The sequence below is a fragment of the Rhipicephalus microplus genome, unplaced genomic scaffold (genome assembly GCF_043290135.1).
Source record: "Rhipicephalus microplus isolate Deutch F79 unplaced genomic scaffold, USDA_Rmic scaffold_32, whole genome shotgun sequence".
Taxonomy (NCBI): Eukaryota; Metazoa; Arthropoda; class Arachnida; order Ixodida; family Ixodidae; genus Rhipicephalus; species Rhipicephalus microplus.
The window spans coordinates 1,963,853-1,976,608 of NW_027464605.1; the positions used below are offsets into that span (position 1 = coordinate 1,963,853).

At 47.1% G+C, this 12,756-nt stretch overlaps 1 protein-coding gene across 1 annotated transcript in view; it reads left to right on the top strand.

Moving 5' to 3' along the window:
* LOC142786798 (uncharacterized) overlaps positions 1 to 11,839 on the top strand; it is a 32,628-nt gene extending 20,789 nt beyond the window's left edge. The window contains exon 2 of the mRNA XM_075884446.1: positions 11,362 to 11,839. Coding sequence (XP_075740561.1) covers positions 11,362 to 11,833 — 472 coding nt within the window. The 3' untranslated portion in view covers positions 11,834 to 11,839. The remainder of the gene's footprint in view (positions 1 to 11,361) is intronic.
* The last annotated feature ends 917 nt before the right edge of the window (positions 11,840 to 12,756 follow it).

Below are 12,756 nucleotides of genomic sequence, written 5' to 3' on the forward strand. Positions count from 1 at the left end.
CTCGCAGCCTCTGCAGATGGTTTCAGCTGGGTTCGGACAGACGTCAGACCGATGTCCCAGCTTTCCACAGACGTAACAAATGTCGATGTTCTTGCGGTAAAGAGAGCACCGCAAAAGTGAAGGTCCATATCTCACGAATCTGGGCACCTTGTGTCCTTCGAACGGTATGATGATTGTCCCGGTGTCCTTGATTCTCTTGGCCTGCAGCGCGAGCGGGTTGTTCGCGTTCACAATCTTTCGGGTCAGAATGTCCTGAGTATCGCTTACGGGGTCCCGCGAATCACTCCTTTACAAGTATCGTGGGGTGCCGTAGCGTACGCGCTAACCTCGAAAACTTTGCCTCCAATGTCAATTTGCTTGACCTTGAGGTATCTTGCTCTGTCTTGGTCAGGAGTGCTTGCCACCATAATGTTCTGCTGCAAGTTGGAACAGATGATGTCCTGCGTGGCGTCCTCCTCTTTGACGCCAGCCGCCAGTACTATCGCGTCTGCCACGGCTCCAGTGCCAATTCTAGAGATATTTAATCCTCCACGTGGTCGTAGCACAATTTGCTGAAGTCCTTGGGTAGTGGCGGCATGCGTTCAACTCGCACGATTCTATGCTTGGTGGCATACCTTCTACGACTGGCTCGAGCGTCTCCCGCAACGCCAGCCTTGGTCGAACCCTTGGTAGCAGGAACGCTAACCACGGCTAGCTTATTCCTTGAGCATCTCGTTTCGGCTTCCTTCGAACCCATGTCTTCCGTGCAATCCTCTGGAGAGATGTCCTCTCCATCTACTTGGTATTCCATTCTCAGTTGCAGGTCCTGGAACGCGCAGAGCGTTGAGTCACGTTGGCGCCGGGTCAGCGCATCGACGACAATCGCCTCCTTGGTTTGGCTTGAATCCACCGGTGGCGTTGCCGTGTAAAAGTGTCCCAAAAATTGTTTAAAAGTCCACTCACCAGCACAAAGGTGTTATCTGCTGATTTCTTGAGAACTTAGGCACACGATAAGACTGAAAACTTGGCGACAAATTCGTGAACACCACAGGAAAGCATTTTTGAAAGCAGGAGCTGATCTTCGCGCGTCCGCACTGGTCGGCACCTAGCTGCGCCTCCCCCAGCATAATTAAGAGGCGCGGCGACAACTTGCTGCTGAAAGGGCACTGGCATAGCCTCGGCAATCTGGTCCTGAAGCACATGTCGGAGCATGGGAGCTAATGGGGTTGGTGGTCACTCTTGTTGCTGCTGCATGAGCTTTTGAAGCTGACAAAATGGCAGGAGAGAAAGCTGACGTGTGACCTCCTCACGCACAAAGTCTTTCATTTGTGCTAGAAGGCGGGAGTGGTGAGGCACGACATCCAGTGCAGCGAGTGTTTGGTTAGGCTGAATGGACGACGGATGAGGGCTCGTTGCCGTCACAATTCGTCGTAGCTCTGGCACAGAGTTACAACTTCAGACACCGTGCCAGGAGACTCCGCAAGGAGCGTTTGAAATGCGTCGTCATCGACACTTTTCATAATGTGCTGGATCTTGGCACTTTCGCTCATTGTGGCATTGACCCGTCTGCAGAGATCGAGTATGTCTTCGATATAGGCGGTAAACGGTTCACCAGGTTCTTGTGCCCGTGTACGCAGGCGTTGTTCGGCGCGCAACTTCCGAACGGCTGGGCGAGGGAAAACCGAGGATATTGCCTGCTTGAAATCGGCTAAGTTTTCGAACTCGGATTCGTGGTTTGTAGACCACAGCTTTGCCACATTAGCCAAGTAAAAGTAGACGGTGCTCAACTTAACAGCATCATCCCACCTGTGTGGTCCACTGACTTTTTCGTAGGATGACAGCCAGTCCTCGACGGCCTGGTCTTCGGCGCCCGAAAAGATCGGGGGGTCTCGCTGGTGAACCGGGCCGGGGCAAGTAGGGGCCGCGAGAGGTGCTGTCTGTTGGGCAGCGTCAACTTGCATGGTCGACGGCAGGATGCGGGATTGGAGTTACAGGGTGTAGGTGATGTAATTAGCCAGCACCTCCATCAAATGTAAAGGGGGTTTATTGAAGGAACTGAGCAAGCGAGTGGTAGCTCGAAAGGAACGCAGGTGGACCCAAATGACGGTGCTCAATCACCAATCTCGTGCCTTTTTCTTGTGACAATGATAGTTGAGCCGATGGTACCAACGTCGTTCTTATTCACTATACATGTAACAACATGAATACATGCCACGCTCATGATGCGCTGGTAGCTGTTTCGCTAGCTCCACTTACACAAAATTTGGTATTATGTGACGTCACTGGATGACGAAGGTATGCGACTGGTGCAGACATGATAATGATGAGATGCGTGTCATGTGAGAACATGGCTACATGCCACAGTCAAGGCGCCAATACATTTCGGCGTGACGTGGCGCGTGTGCTCGCCGGCGTTCATTTCGTCACGTCACGCAGGCGCGCGCCGCGCTGCGTTGCTTTGGCGCATGCGCGTTTCAGCGCGTCCGGCGTCCCTCCATCACGAAAAAAAAATTGCCCGCAGCTTCCCTCGGGGGAACACTGAGGAGGATGCGGAGCATATAATTGGTTAACGGGGTGTTAAAGTGCGACTTACTTGGGTCGATGGCTAAATTGGTTAACGTGGTTGTGAAATGGGGTGTTAAATTGCGACTTACTTGGGTCGATGGCTAAATTGGTTAACGTGGTTGTAGGAGGGGGTGTTAAATGAGTGAACACGAACACACGTATGCGAAAGGGCGGCGCTGGTCGAAGGGACGTCGATCATTGTGTTTGTGGATTCGTTGGAATTCATTTCACCGTGACCTTGGACGTCGACGCGCCGTACAAACCAACCGACGAGCGGCAACTGAGCGAGCGAGCGCCGACCTTGAGTATAAATACAGCTCGACGGCGCATGCACTGTCAGCTGTTGAATGTTCTCGAAGCGCGACGCCACATGCGCGTCCACTGGAGATTCAGGAGAATTGTAGATGTCGGACGCGGTGTGTAGAGGAGGAAGGGTGCACAGATGGTGGAGGAGTGAAGCGCGCGCGGTGTGTAGAGGAGGAAGGGATGCACAGATGGTGGAAGAGTGGGCGACGGCGCGACGGCGCATGCGCGCGCGTCAGCTGTCGAATGTTCGAGAAGCGGTGCGGACGGCGCGGACGGCGCACTACAAGGCGCGAGTATAAGATGCTTCCGCATCTAAAAGGGAGACGCAGTGTTGTATGGGTAACACATCGGCGCTACACGCAGCATGTCGCATTTCACGCCAGTTGCCATCGGGCCGCGCCGACAGACGCTGGTCACGCCTGGCGTCAGACTACAGAGTGCTCGCGTTTTGCTAACGTAGCGTCGCTGTGCCCAGTGTGCGCGCGCTTCATCACTACATTGGAGTATATTGGACCCTTCATGATGCACTCGTGGACAATTTTACTAGCTCCACATATACCAAATTTGGTGTTTCGTGACGTAAATAGATTACGAAATATATGGCTTGTGCAAACATGATAATCTTGACACGCGTGTTATGTAAGAACACGACAACATACCACCCTCATAACGTGCTCGCGGCCGTTTCAATAGCTACATATACACTAAATTTGGTATCACGTGACGTGAATATATGACGAAGGTAAACGACGCATCCAAACATGGTAATCATGACACGCAAGTCTTGTGCGGCATCATTTGTCTCCACCTCGTAATGTTGTGCTGATTTTATATTGACATATCAACATTTCTCATTCGTGCTTCGCATATAATCAATTACCACTGTACGTGGGACCTGCCAATTTTTTAAACTATTCGCAAGATGAAGGTAGTGGAACCACCACCTTAAACCACCCACTATCTGCGGAATTCGATAAAAAATGCAATTCTGCCACGTAATATTGCATACATGAAGGAGAATCACAACATGGCATTGTCTTAACTTTTTTTTTTCGTAGCTGGTTGTAGAACCAGCAGCGCTTCATGTTAGAACACGTAATTGCCACACAGATAGTCTCGGTTCGAATTTCACAGGTGTCAAAAAATACTTATCATCCATTTATTTGCATCTGCCTCAAATTTGCGCTCACAACCAACGCTCATCGTTCTCTAAAAATCAATAACGCCGACATCGACACCGGAATTTCTGCCAAACGAGCTCGTTGATGCTAATAAATTAGAACATTAGGACTCTGCAGTGAGTGGTAGGTTTACAGTTCCCCGATTACAGGGCACACTGCCATAATTAACCATCGTTGGCAGGAACAGCATCAAAAAAGTTTATTGATGCTCGTGTGCGTGTGTTGCTTTACGGGCAGGTGGAGGGGGCTCCGCAAACTCGCAATGGGAAATCGCCCTTTGCAATTTCGTCGCAGTTGGCACGCCGCCACTGTACTAGATTGGCTGGAAAGGGCTTATTTACAGACGCAGACACATTCCTTTCCTTGAGGCGTGGCTTAGGTGTCCACCGAGCAGAGATCGACTCCAGGGTTCGACAACACTATTGCGTCATAATATTCAAGGCCAAGCTTAAATATCTTGCCAATGTTTAGGCAAACACAATGAAAAACGTGTTTGTCTGTCAGTCTTATTCTCCATCTCACAAGATGATCGTAACTCTAAACAACAAGCAGAACAAAACAACAAATTGTTCTGTTACTACTGCTCGGCTCACAACTCAAATTTACATTCTAAATACAAATCATTTCATTGATGCATTTGTTGTTGTGCTACATTCGAGGAACACTCCTTCCTAGACGATTTTTAGTTCCTTCAAGCATCCATGAACACATGACCTCCTCCTTGTGTAGGGAGCCTTCAAGTAGGCTCCCTATTCTTGTGTAGCTTTCAGCTCACTCGCTTGGGCGAGTGTGGAAAGAAGAAGCTCAAGGCATGTCACCACTTTTTTTAAGCACAGCTGTTATGCTCGAGGTTTATCGCCAGTCTTAGAAAAACTTGGTGCACGCTTGAGTTTCGCCCTCAGGAGCAGAATGCGTTACCATCATCTTGCCTCGTGCGCCTCGCCTTCTCAATTTCTAGCTAATCTTGGGCGGTTTTCGGTGAAGTCCTCAACCAGCCTCAGGGAAACGAATATCTGTGCACGTCACATTGGCTGTTTCAAACCATTGAAAATGGCATACTGCAAGTACAGTTGCCAAGTGCCCACTATGCCATAATATCTCATTCAGCAAATTTGCGATGGGCCTAGTACGCGTCCGAAACTTAACACTCGAGGCACCTCAGCTTCTCACTTTGTTTATGATTCTGCTGATGATAACAAATAAATATATCTGAATTTGAATTTACATTTATGCATTGATATAAAAAAGTATGCATTTATATACGTATGATTACGCGAGAGTGAAAGCCATCTTTTACTTCCCAATTAATGCGTTGATCGTGCCCCACCGCCCTTCGAAAACTTTCTGCACTTAACATAGTGCGTACTGTTTCTATGATTGAAGGGACCTCACCTGGTTACAAATGGCCTCCGCGATTGGACTGCTTTTTGCCATGCTATAATTGCGCCATGCGATGATGTCGTCATGCAAGGTGTCGTCAGGTGATGTTATTATGACGTCATCGTGAGATCATCACGTCATGATGAAACTTTACAACTCTCGTCTCTGATGCCGATGCGCGCCGGCAGCCATTGACACGGGACATCAACGGTCGCTTCTGATGAGGCATCTAAAGCGTTCGCCTTAAAACAGCAATGCATTGCATGATTCTCATCTTTTGACGCTTGGCGCATATCTACACTGGCGATATGCAATAGTACATGCATTTTGGTGACTCATCCCTTTTTACAAATTCAAGTAGTGTTTTCCCGAAACTACTTCAAACAATGACATGGTTCTGTGGTAGAACGCATTACTGCCACTCCGTATGTGGCTGTCCCTGCGCCTCTCTCTTTTCGTGCTCCTCTCTCTATTTCTATACCTTTAATTCCTCCTTATCCTTTTTAGTAAGGAAACTGCACTTATTTCTTCCTTTTCCTCTTTCAAAAGTCACTTACCTGCCACACAGAAGTCCTGGTTTCTGTTCTTACTAGAACCAAGAAATTATATTAGTTTTTTGTTTGCATAGTTCAACATGAAAGGTTTTCATGCCGGGGTCCACCAAAACTTCAGTGACGCATTTCCGTCACGGCAACGTCGTAGAGAAACATTGCACGAATAAATGTCAATGAAAAACTAGGAAAAAAAAACTCTGTCTGCAGACGTCTAACCAATGATTGCTCGGATGTCGGGGCCTGGCACACTATCCACTGCACCATGGTGAATTTCTTCATACTCCGTGGTATTTATTATAATGTGTATTTGATAATATAACAACTGCTATGAAACGTAGAGATGTATTCACTCAGCGATATCGCACAAACACTGTCTACACATTTAGAGACGTAGGCCTACGTACATGCTGTGCAATTTCAGAACAAGAGGAAAACTTCTTCAAAACCTGTCGCAATGGTAGGCTGGTAAGGATGAGCACCTAATCAAGTGGGGGTGCCAGTCTGGTCTGATGTCAAGTTTTTTATAAATGTTCTTTAGATAGAGAGCCATATATACCCACCTGCCCACCTGCCCCCCACAAACCCATACATGGTGGGCTGTGGGTGGCAGGCAGGTACATAAGTAGATAGGTATTGCGTTACAAAATTATGTTTCTAGGAAAAAAAACAACGTTTTTAAATATGGAAGTGTGCTTTGAAGGCCGTCACAAAAAAAGATGAAAACTTTTGAGTGAAATCAAAGGAACACTTAGGAGGAGCAACGTTTTCTTGTGCACAATTTTCAATGTGTTTGAGCTCGTGAAATGGTAAAAAACTAAAATTAGGAATACAAAAACAGCGTTTTAAAAGTTGCCTCTATTAGTTAAAGCGTACCACATATCCCTGTGAATCCACTTCTACTTCAGACAACGTAAAAAAAAAATGTTACGACAGCCGTTCACTGAGCTCGTGAGAAAAACTCCAAAAAAACTCCGAGACGTGAGCAAAAGTTTTTTTTCTCAGGCAATATAGTGGTCCTGCGAGGCACCCTTGTTAGTTTTTTTCTGCTTCTAATGTGGTATAGCACTGCCTTCAATGTTGGAGGCAATTTAGGCTTTCTGCACTTCAGCTGGCATCGCCGTGCCTCCTTGATTGGCTCGCTTTTGAACATTCCACGATGTCTTGTAACGTTTAGGTAAATATACAGTAATTAATTCTCAGTTATTTCAGAAGTACATATGGTTGTTTAGCTACTTTCTTTAAAACTGATCTTCAGTTCTAGCCTTGTTTGACGTCTTCATTGACGTTACCAGGTGACATGACACCGTCGATGAATGACAAGGTGTGCCCGTACGTACTCAGTTAAAAAAAAGCGCTTTCAGCCTGTAATTAAATTTTACACAGGGCTTCTTCTGAACTCTCGCAAGTAAAGATTGCTTTGCTCACCATGATTACAGCAAAAACAATCGTCTGTTGGCTCTGCTTGTTCGCGCCGCATCTGTCAGTAATGACTGTTTCGTTTCAAATAGAATATCATTTTTCTACCAGTGACTGGCGTGGTGCGAATAGTTGCTTGCTGACGTTTATTGTGATGCGGTATACTTATTCAAATGCAATGTAATAGTCTTTGCTTTATTATACCGTTAACGTCTCATCAATGGTATGGAAGAGCGCACGTGTTTTGTGGTTTAAAAACATTTTCTAACCTAACTTCATTTGGAAGTGCCCAACTGTGGCGAAAACAAAAACAGGCTCAGGGGCACACATCCCAGCACAATTTATGCAGGCACCGACACACAAAAAAACCGCACTTCAGCCACTTCAAACAAACCAAAGAATTTTGAAAATGTTTGTCACTAACCGCTGACTGTTGCAGCGAGATCGATTGACTCTTTTTTGTTTTTGTGTCAGTGAGTTTTGCTCCGTGGGGAGTGATAGGGTCGCTGTGTGATGCGACGTTTAAGTGCTGAATGATGCGGCATCTTTATTAAAGATATTTTGAAGGAAGTTAGGCAAACAAGCTCTGGATGAATGCAGTAGGAACGACGCACGTCGTCGAAGGGCAACAAATCGAAGTTGTCTAAGTTGTGCTGCAGTTGCGTAGCGTTCAAATTTCGCGCTCTTGCCAGCGTACTTCGAGAGAACACCGCTGTTGGCGCGAGCATCGTAGCAACTCTACAAGAAGTGCAGACGTTTGCGCCTGCCGTCTGGACGTCGCCGCGGCGAGAGCTGTCTCTCTCCATCTGAGGACGCTCACTCGTTGCACGCAATCTGGAGGAGACTGGAGCGCGATGTCGATGTGATAGCGGGAGGACCTGCCAGCGGGCACTTTTCGATTCGCGCGCGCCGCATGCACGTGGGATTCCTGAACTTCTACGCTCCTGCTCTTCGCGCTCGGATAACAGTGACCCACGAGTATCTGCGCGCGTATGTGTGTGCCGAGATGTGACACACTGTGAATCTACGAGATGCCTCCGTGTCGGCTGCCTCTTGCGCTGGTGGTGTCCAACGACTCGTCAGCCTTTTGATGCGACGCCAAACGGCCTGTTTGAGGATACAGCGGTTGCCTTCTCTAATGAAAGTCGAATGAAAGTTTCGTTAAAGTTTGCACTACCTAATAACTCAAACTATGATATAACTTGACCAGAAATTTGAATTGGACGGCTTATTCAAAGCTGTGTCTTGCACATCAGTAAGGGGCGAAAGTAAAAAGCAGCACAAGCATATGAATACCCAGTAAGCAAACAGCAGCGATACGCTACAGCTGTTATGACACCCCAAAATATTTAGCCTGATGAAAACTGCAGCATTGCAATTGGTTTATGTGCGTCCTATGTCATTGATTTTGTTGCGAGATATGTTAAAATAAACAAGAAAAAACTACAAGTACAGTACAGTGTTAATACTCGTCATGATCGTACGCTGTAAGTTATCTTACTTGATCTTCATTAAGCTAATTATGTGAGTAGGTGATTATAGCTGATCGAAAAAAGAAGCAATAACAAACTCAAATGCGCGATGAATACAAATTAAGGAAAACATGTGCCATTGGTGCCATTGGCTAGTAAGTTCAAGTTCGGAGCCAGAGCTGCGAGTATGGTAACGATCACGTTAACTTAAGAATAGGGAAAGCATGCACTAACTTGGCTACACGTACTCTGCATTGATTCCGAGCCATGAGTGCCGCAAATGAAGTGAACGGGACAACGGCGTGGGGAGAAAATGGTGCAGTTCAGGAAAGCGCTGATCGAGAAAACTTCCGAAACGACCAAGTAAACGTCAGCGCTAACAGCAACCATCACCAGGCTCCAGTGATCAACATCGACCCCGATGTCGAGTCCGGCGTTGTACTTAGGGTTCCAGACTTGCCCTTTTCCAGAGGCAACTCGCCGGTAGTTTCTCTGTGCGCGACGCCCAATCAGTTCCTCAACCTGCCCAGTCCCGGCGAACACCGGAGACACTCTATGCAGGACGGCCGAAGTGCGCACAACAACCATCACCACCATCGACGGCATCGCGACCGCAAGCGATCATGTCCCGACATGAGCAGTTCGGCGGACCGACGTCGACGCGGCAGTCGAAGCCCGATGGCTCCTCACGCCCTGACGGTGTCTAGTGGAGCCGAGTCCATGAGCGTAACGCCTTCGTCTTCGCGTCGCTCTAGCGCCAGCAGCCAGAGTCGCCGATCGTCCCGGGACAGCGAGAGCTGCCCACACAGTCGTCGCTCGTCCCGGGCGGACGACGGAAGCCGCAGGTTTGTTGGCGCCGCGCATTCTTCCCTTGCTCTATTCGTACGAACGAATAAGCCATGAGATGCGTGGCAACTGAAAGAAGAGTATTATGTTTATTCGTACGCTCAGGTTATTTAATCACACTGAAATTGAATAACGTAATTGCTTCTGCGTACTTATCTATCACAGCAAATCAAAATCTCAGTCAAATTTTCGTTTCTCTATATTCTGTAGCTCCCTTCGTGTGGCCATAGACTACCCACGTGATTCTTCAGCAACCCAGTGTGGTGATACACTGGTTATAGTGGTCGGATCATATAGCCTGCCGATTTCCACGAATCTTGACGCCTTCAAGGTTTTCGGCTTTAATGGCGCCATCGAAAACGATGACACTGGAGAAAGGCGGCACGCTGACTTGCCCTTCTATTACACTCAAGGCATGGCAATAAGGCGCCATGTAGGGTGGCAGCGCTTTTTCTGAGGTTAGTGGTATTGGTTCCGACCTCATGTCCGTGGTGACTTGGGAAGTTAATCCAAGTGTCGCGTCCCTGGATCACTGTTGTAGGATAAAAAAAGCTTCCAGGATAAGTCTACTTGCTCATTGTGACTCTGGCTGTGCAAACTCCAACCGGCGTTATCAAGTGGCCTCGAGCAGTCCAGATTTCCAGACCTCCTTCGCTTACTGCCCTTAATTTTTTGAGTAAGTGCTTGGAGATAGGCCTCGAGATGGCTTGCCTACTAGCTGTGGTGTGGTGAGTTGTAGTGGCCTGACGAAGGTCATTAACAAAATCGACGGGGCATCCCTTGAGCACCAAGGAGGTAAAAAGTTCGCTGTGAGGTATACAGCTCAGTGAGTGTTATTCGCTGCTATTGAGAAGCTTTAACTATAGCCTCCAAAACTGTGCGCTGGTATGAAATCTCAGACGCCATGGTTTGTGTGCGTCACGCGTCACTTCTCTTAAGCAATCACAGATGGTGTCGCCGTCCCGCTTGGTGATGTCAGAGCATGGAGTCAGAGAGAATGTGTGACAGATATAAGGCGCGTTCGTACGCGGCTCAGATTATCTCAATAACGCAGTCTGTAGAGCATCAAGTGCTCTTCATTGTTTAGCGAGAAATCAGGGGTTTGACGACCATGGGGTGAACGTTTTCTTGAATCTTTTTTCTTTCCTTTCTAGTTTAGTAACGTTAATTTTACAACGTCGTATGCGTGACAAGAATAAGTAACTGAAGTTTTTATGGACTCCGGCATAACTCACTCTAAGTGTTGAAAGAAGAAACAGGAAAAAAAACCAAAACAAAACGGTACAGATACGGCCACTAAGCTACGCGCTTTCATCAGGCTTGGCACCCCAGAAAAAAGCTGCCTCTATATTTTGTGGTTAATGTTCCAGACAATCACTTTGTTCTAAATACTTTTCCTTCCCTATTATTTGCTTCTCATACACCTACAAGTGGCTCCTACTGGTCTCTACGATTTACGTTCTTGCAAGCTTTTAAATTTCTTACTTTGAGTAAAATCGCCTTTCATGCGTTATTTTTTCTACGTGCCCAAAATAACTAAGGGCTGCGCATTAACACGGCAATTGTCGATTTGATACATTAACATATTTTCTTGTCCGTCGTCTGTGCCACATTACAGGTTCGACAAAATATGACAGGAGTTTGGACTTTCGAATTTCACAGGTCCTCCAAGTGCGACGAAAGTCGACGTTCGTCACGCGCGACAGACGAAACGGGTGGCATCGGACACAGCAGTCGCCGCTCGTCGCGAAGTGTCGGAGACGACGAGCGGCGGTGTTCAGAGGACAGGTACTACCACCACCACCACCAACACCACCGCTCGCACCACCCGCACAGGCGGGAGTCCTCCATCGCCGGACCAGAAACCTGCCGACGAAAGGGCAGTTCCCTGCTTCCGCCCGATGGGGACGCCGGTAGCCGAAGGGCCTCCAAGGCACCATCCCTCCTGGTCACCGACGAGGAGACTGGCCAACAGCGCAAGCCTGACGACGAACTCGACTCGCCCAAGCGTCGGATTATCATATTCGTGATCAGTTCAGTGGCGTTCTTCATTCTGCTCATGAGTGTTGTGCTCATCGCCGTTACCCTCACCATCTCACCGGCCATCGACAACATAGGTGAGTTTCTCTCTTAAACTTTGTCCTCCCGGGTGTTTACCTTGCAGGTAATCTCCGTGGCGAAGCAAGACCATATCAATGATGCCAACGTTGATATTGATGATAATTTTAGACAGAATCAAACTTGTCTCAAGAAGATACATTCTTGGCTACGTAAATTGCTTATTCGCATAGTTACAGCTGTAGGAAAAGTAAACTTTTGGCTAGTTTTCTTGGCTAACGTTGACTTACTGTTAACTGATATTGCCTGCTTTGACTGATGTCAGCCGACGGTCGCTATTGACTGATGTCAGCCGATGGTTGCTATCACCTGTTACGATGAAAACGTTCAGTAGATTCAAGTAGACACTTTCATTTACATTAAATTTCCTTACATTGAAGATAGGAAAGGCGCTTTCAAAAACGTTCTGAAGGGGGCAATTGTAGCAGTGCCCTTTCTCATTTTTTTTCCTTTCTTAAACGAAAGAAAAGTTACGATCTTTGATTTGAAATAAATTATTTATCTACGAATGAAATAGAAGTTAGATAGCGCGCACCTCACTGGGATAGCACTGTGGCTTTTTTTACACGTAATAGTGATGTAGAACGCCTCAAGTAGTTATAAGTATATGAAGGTGTCGACCTCCATTCGGTAATTGTACACTTAAATAAAAAAAAATGCAAAATACTGGAGGGCCACGAGCTTTATCTTTGAAATGTGGTAAGTTAGAATCGTTGCTCGAACGAGTTTAGCGAATAACTTTTGGCTGATTTTGTAGGCTATCACATTTACAGGAAAAAAAAACAAAAAAACATGGCTGATCCTTCGACCATATAAAATCGCTAATGATTGAGTGAAGCAGTGTATGCAATGCCTGGTTGTGATTTTGTCAAATATTTTAGCACAAAAGTGCGCGAGAAAAAAGTAGATGCCTTTTTGAATTGTCCACTCTTGAAATAT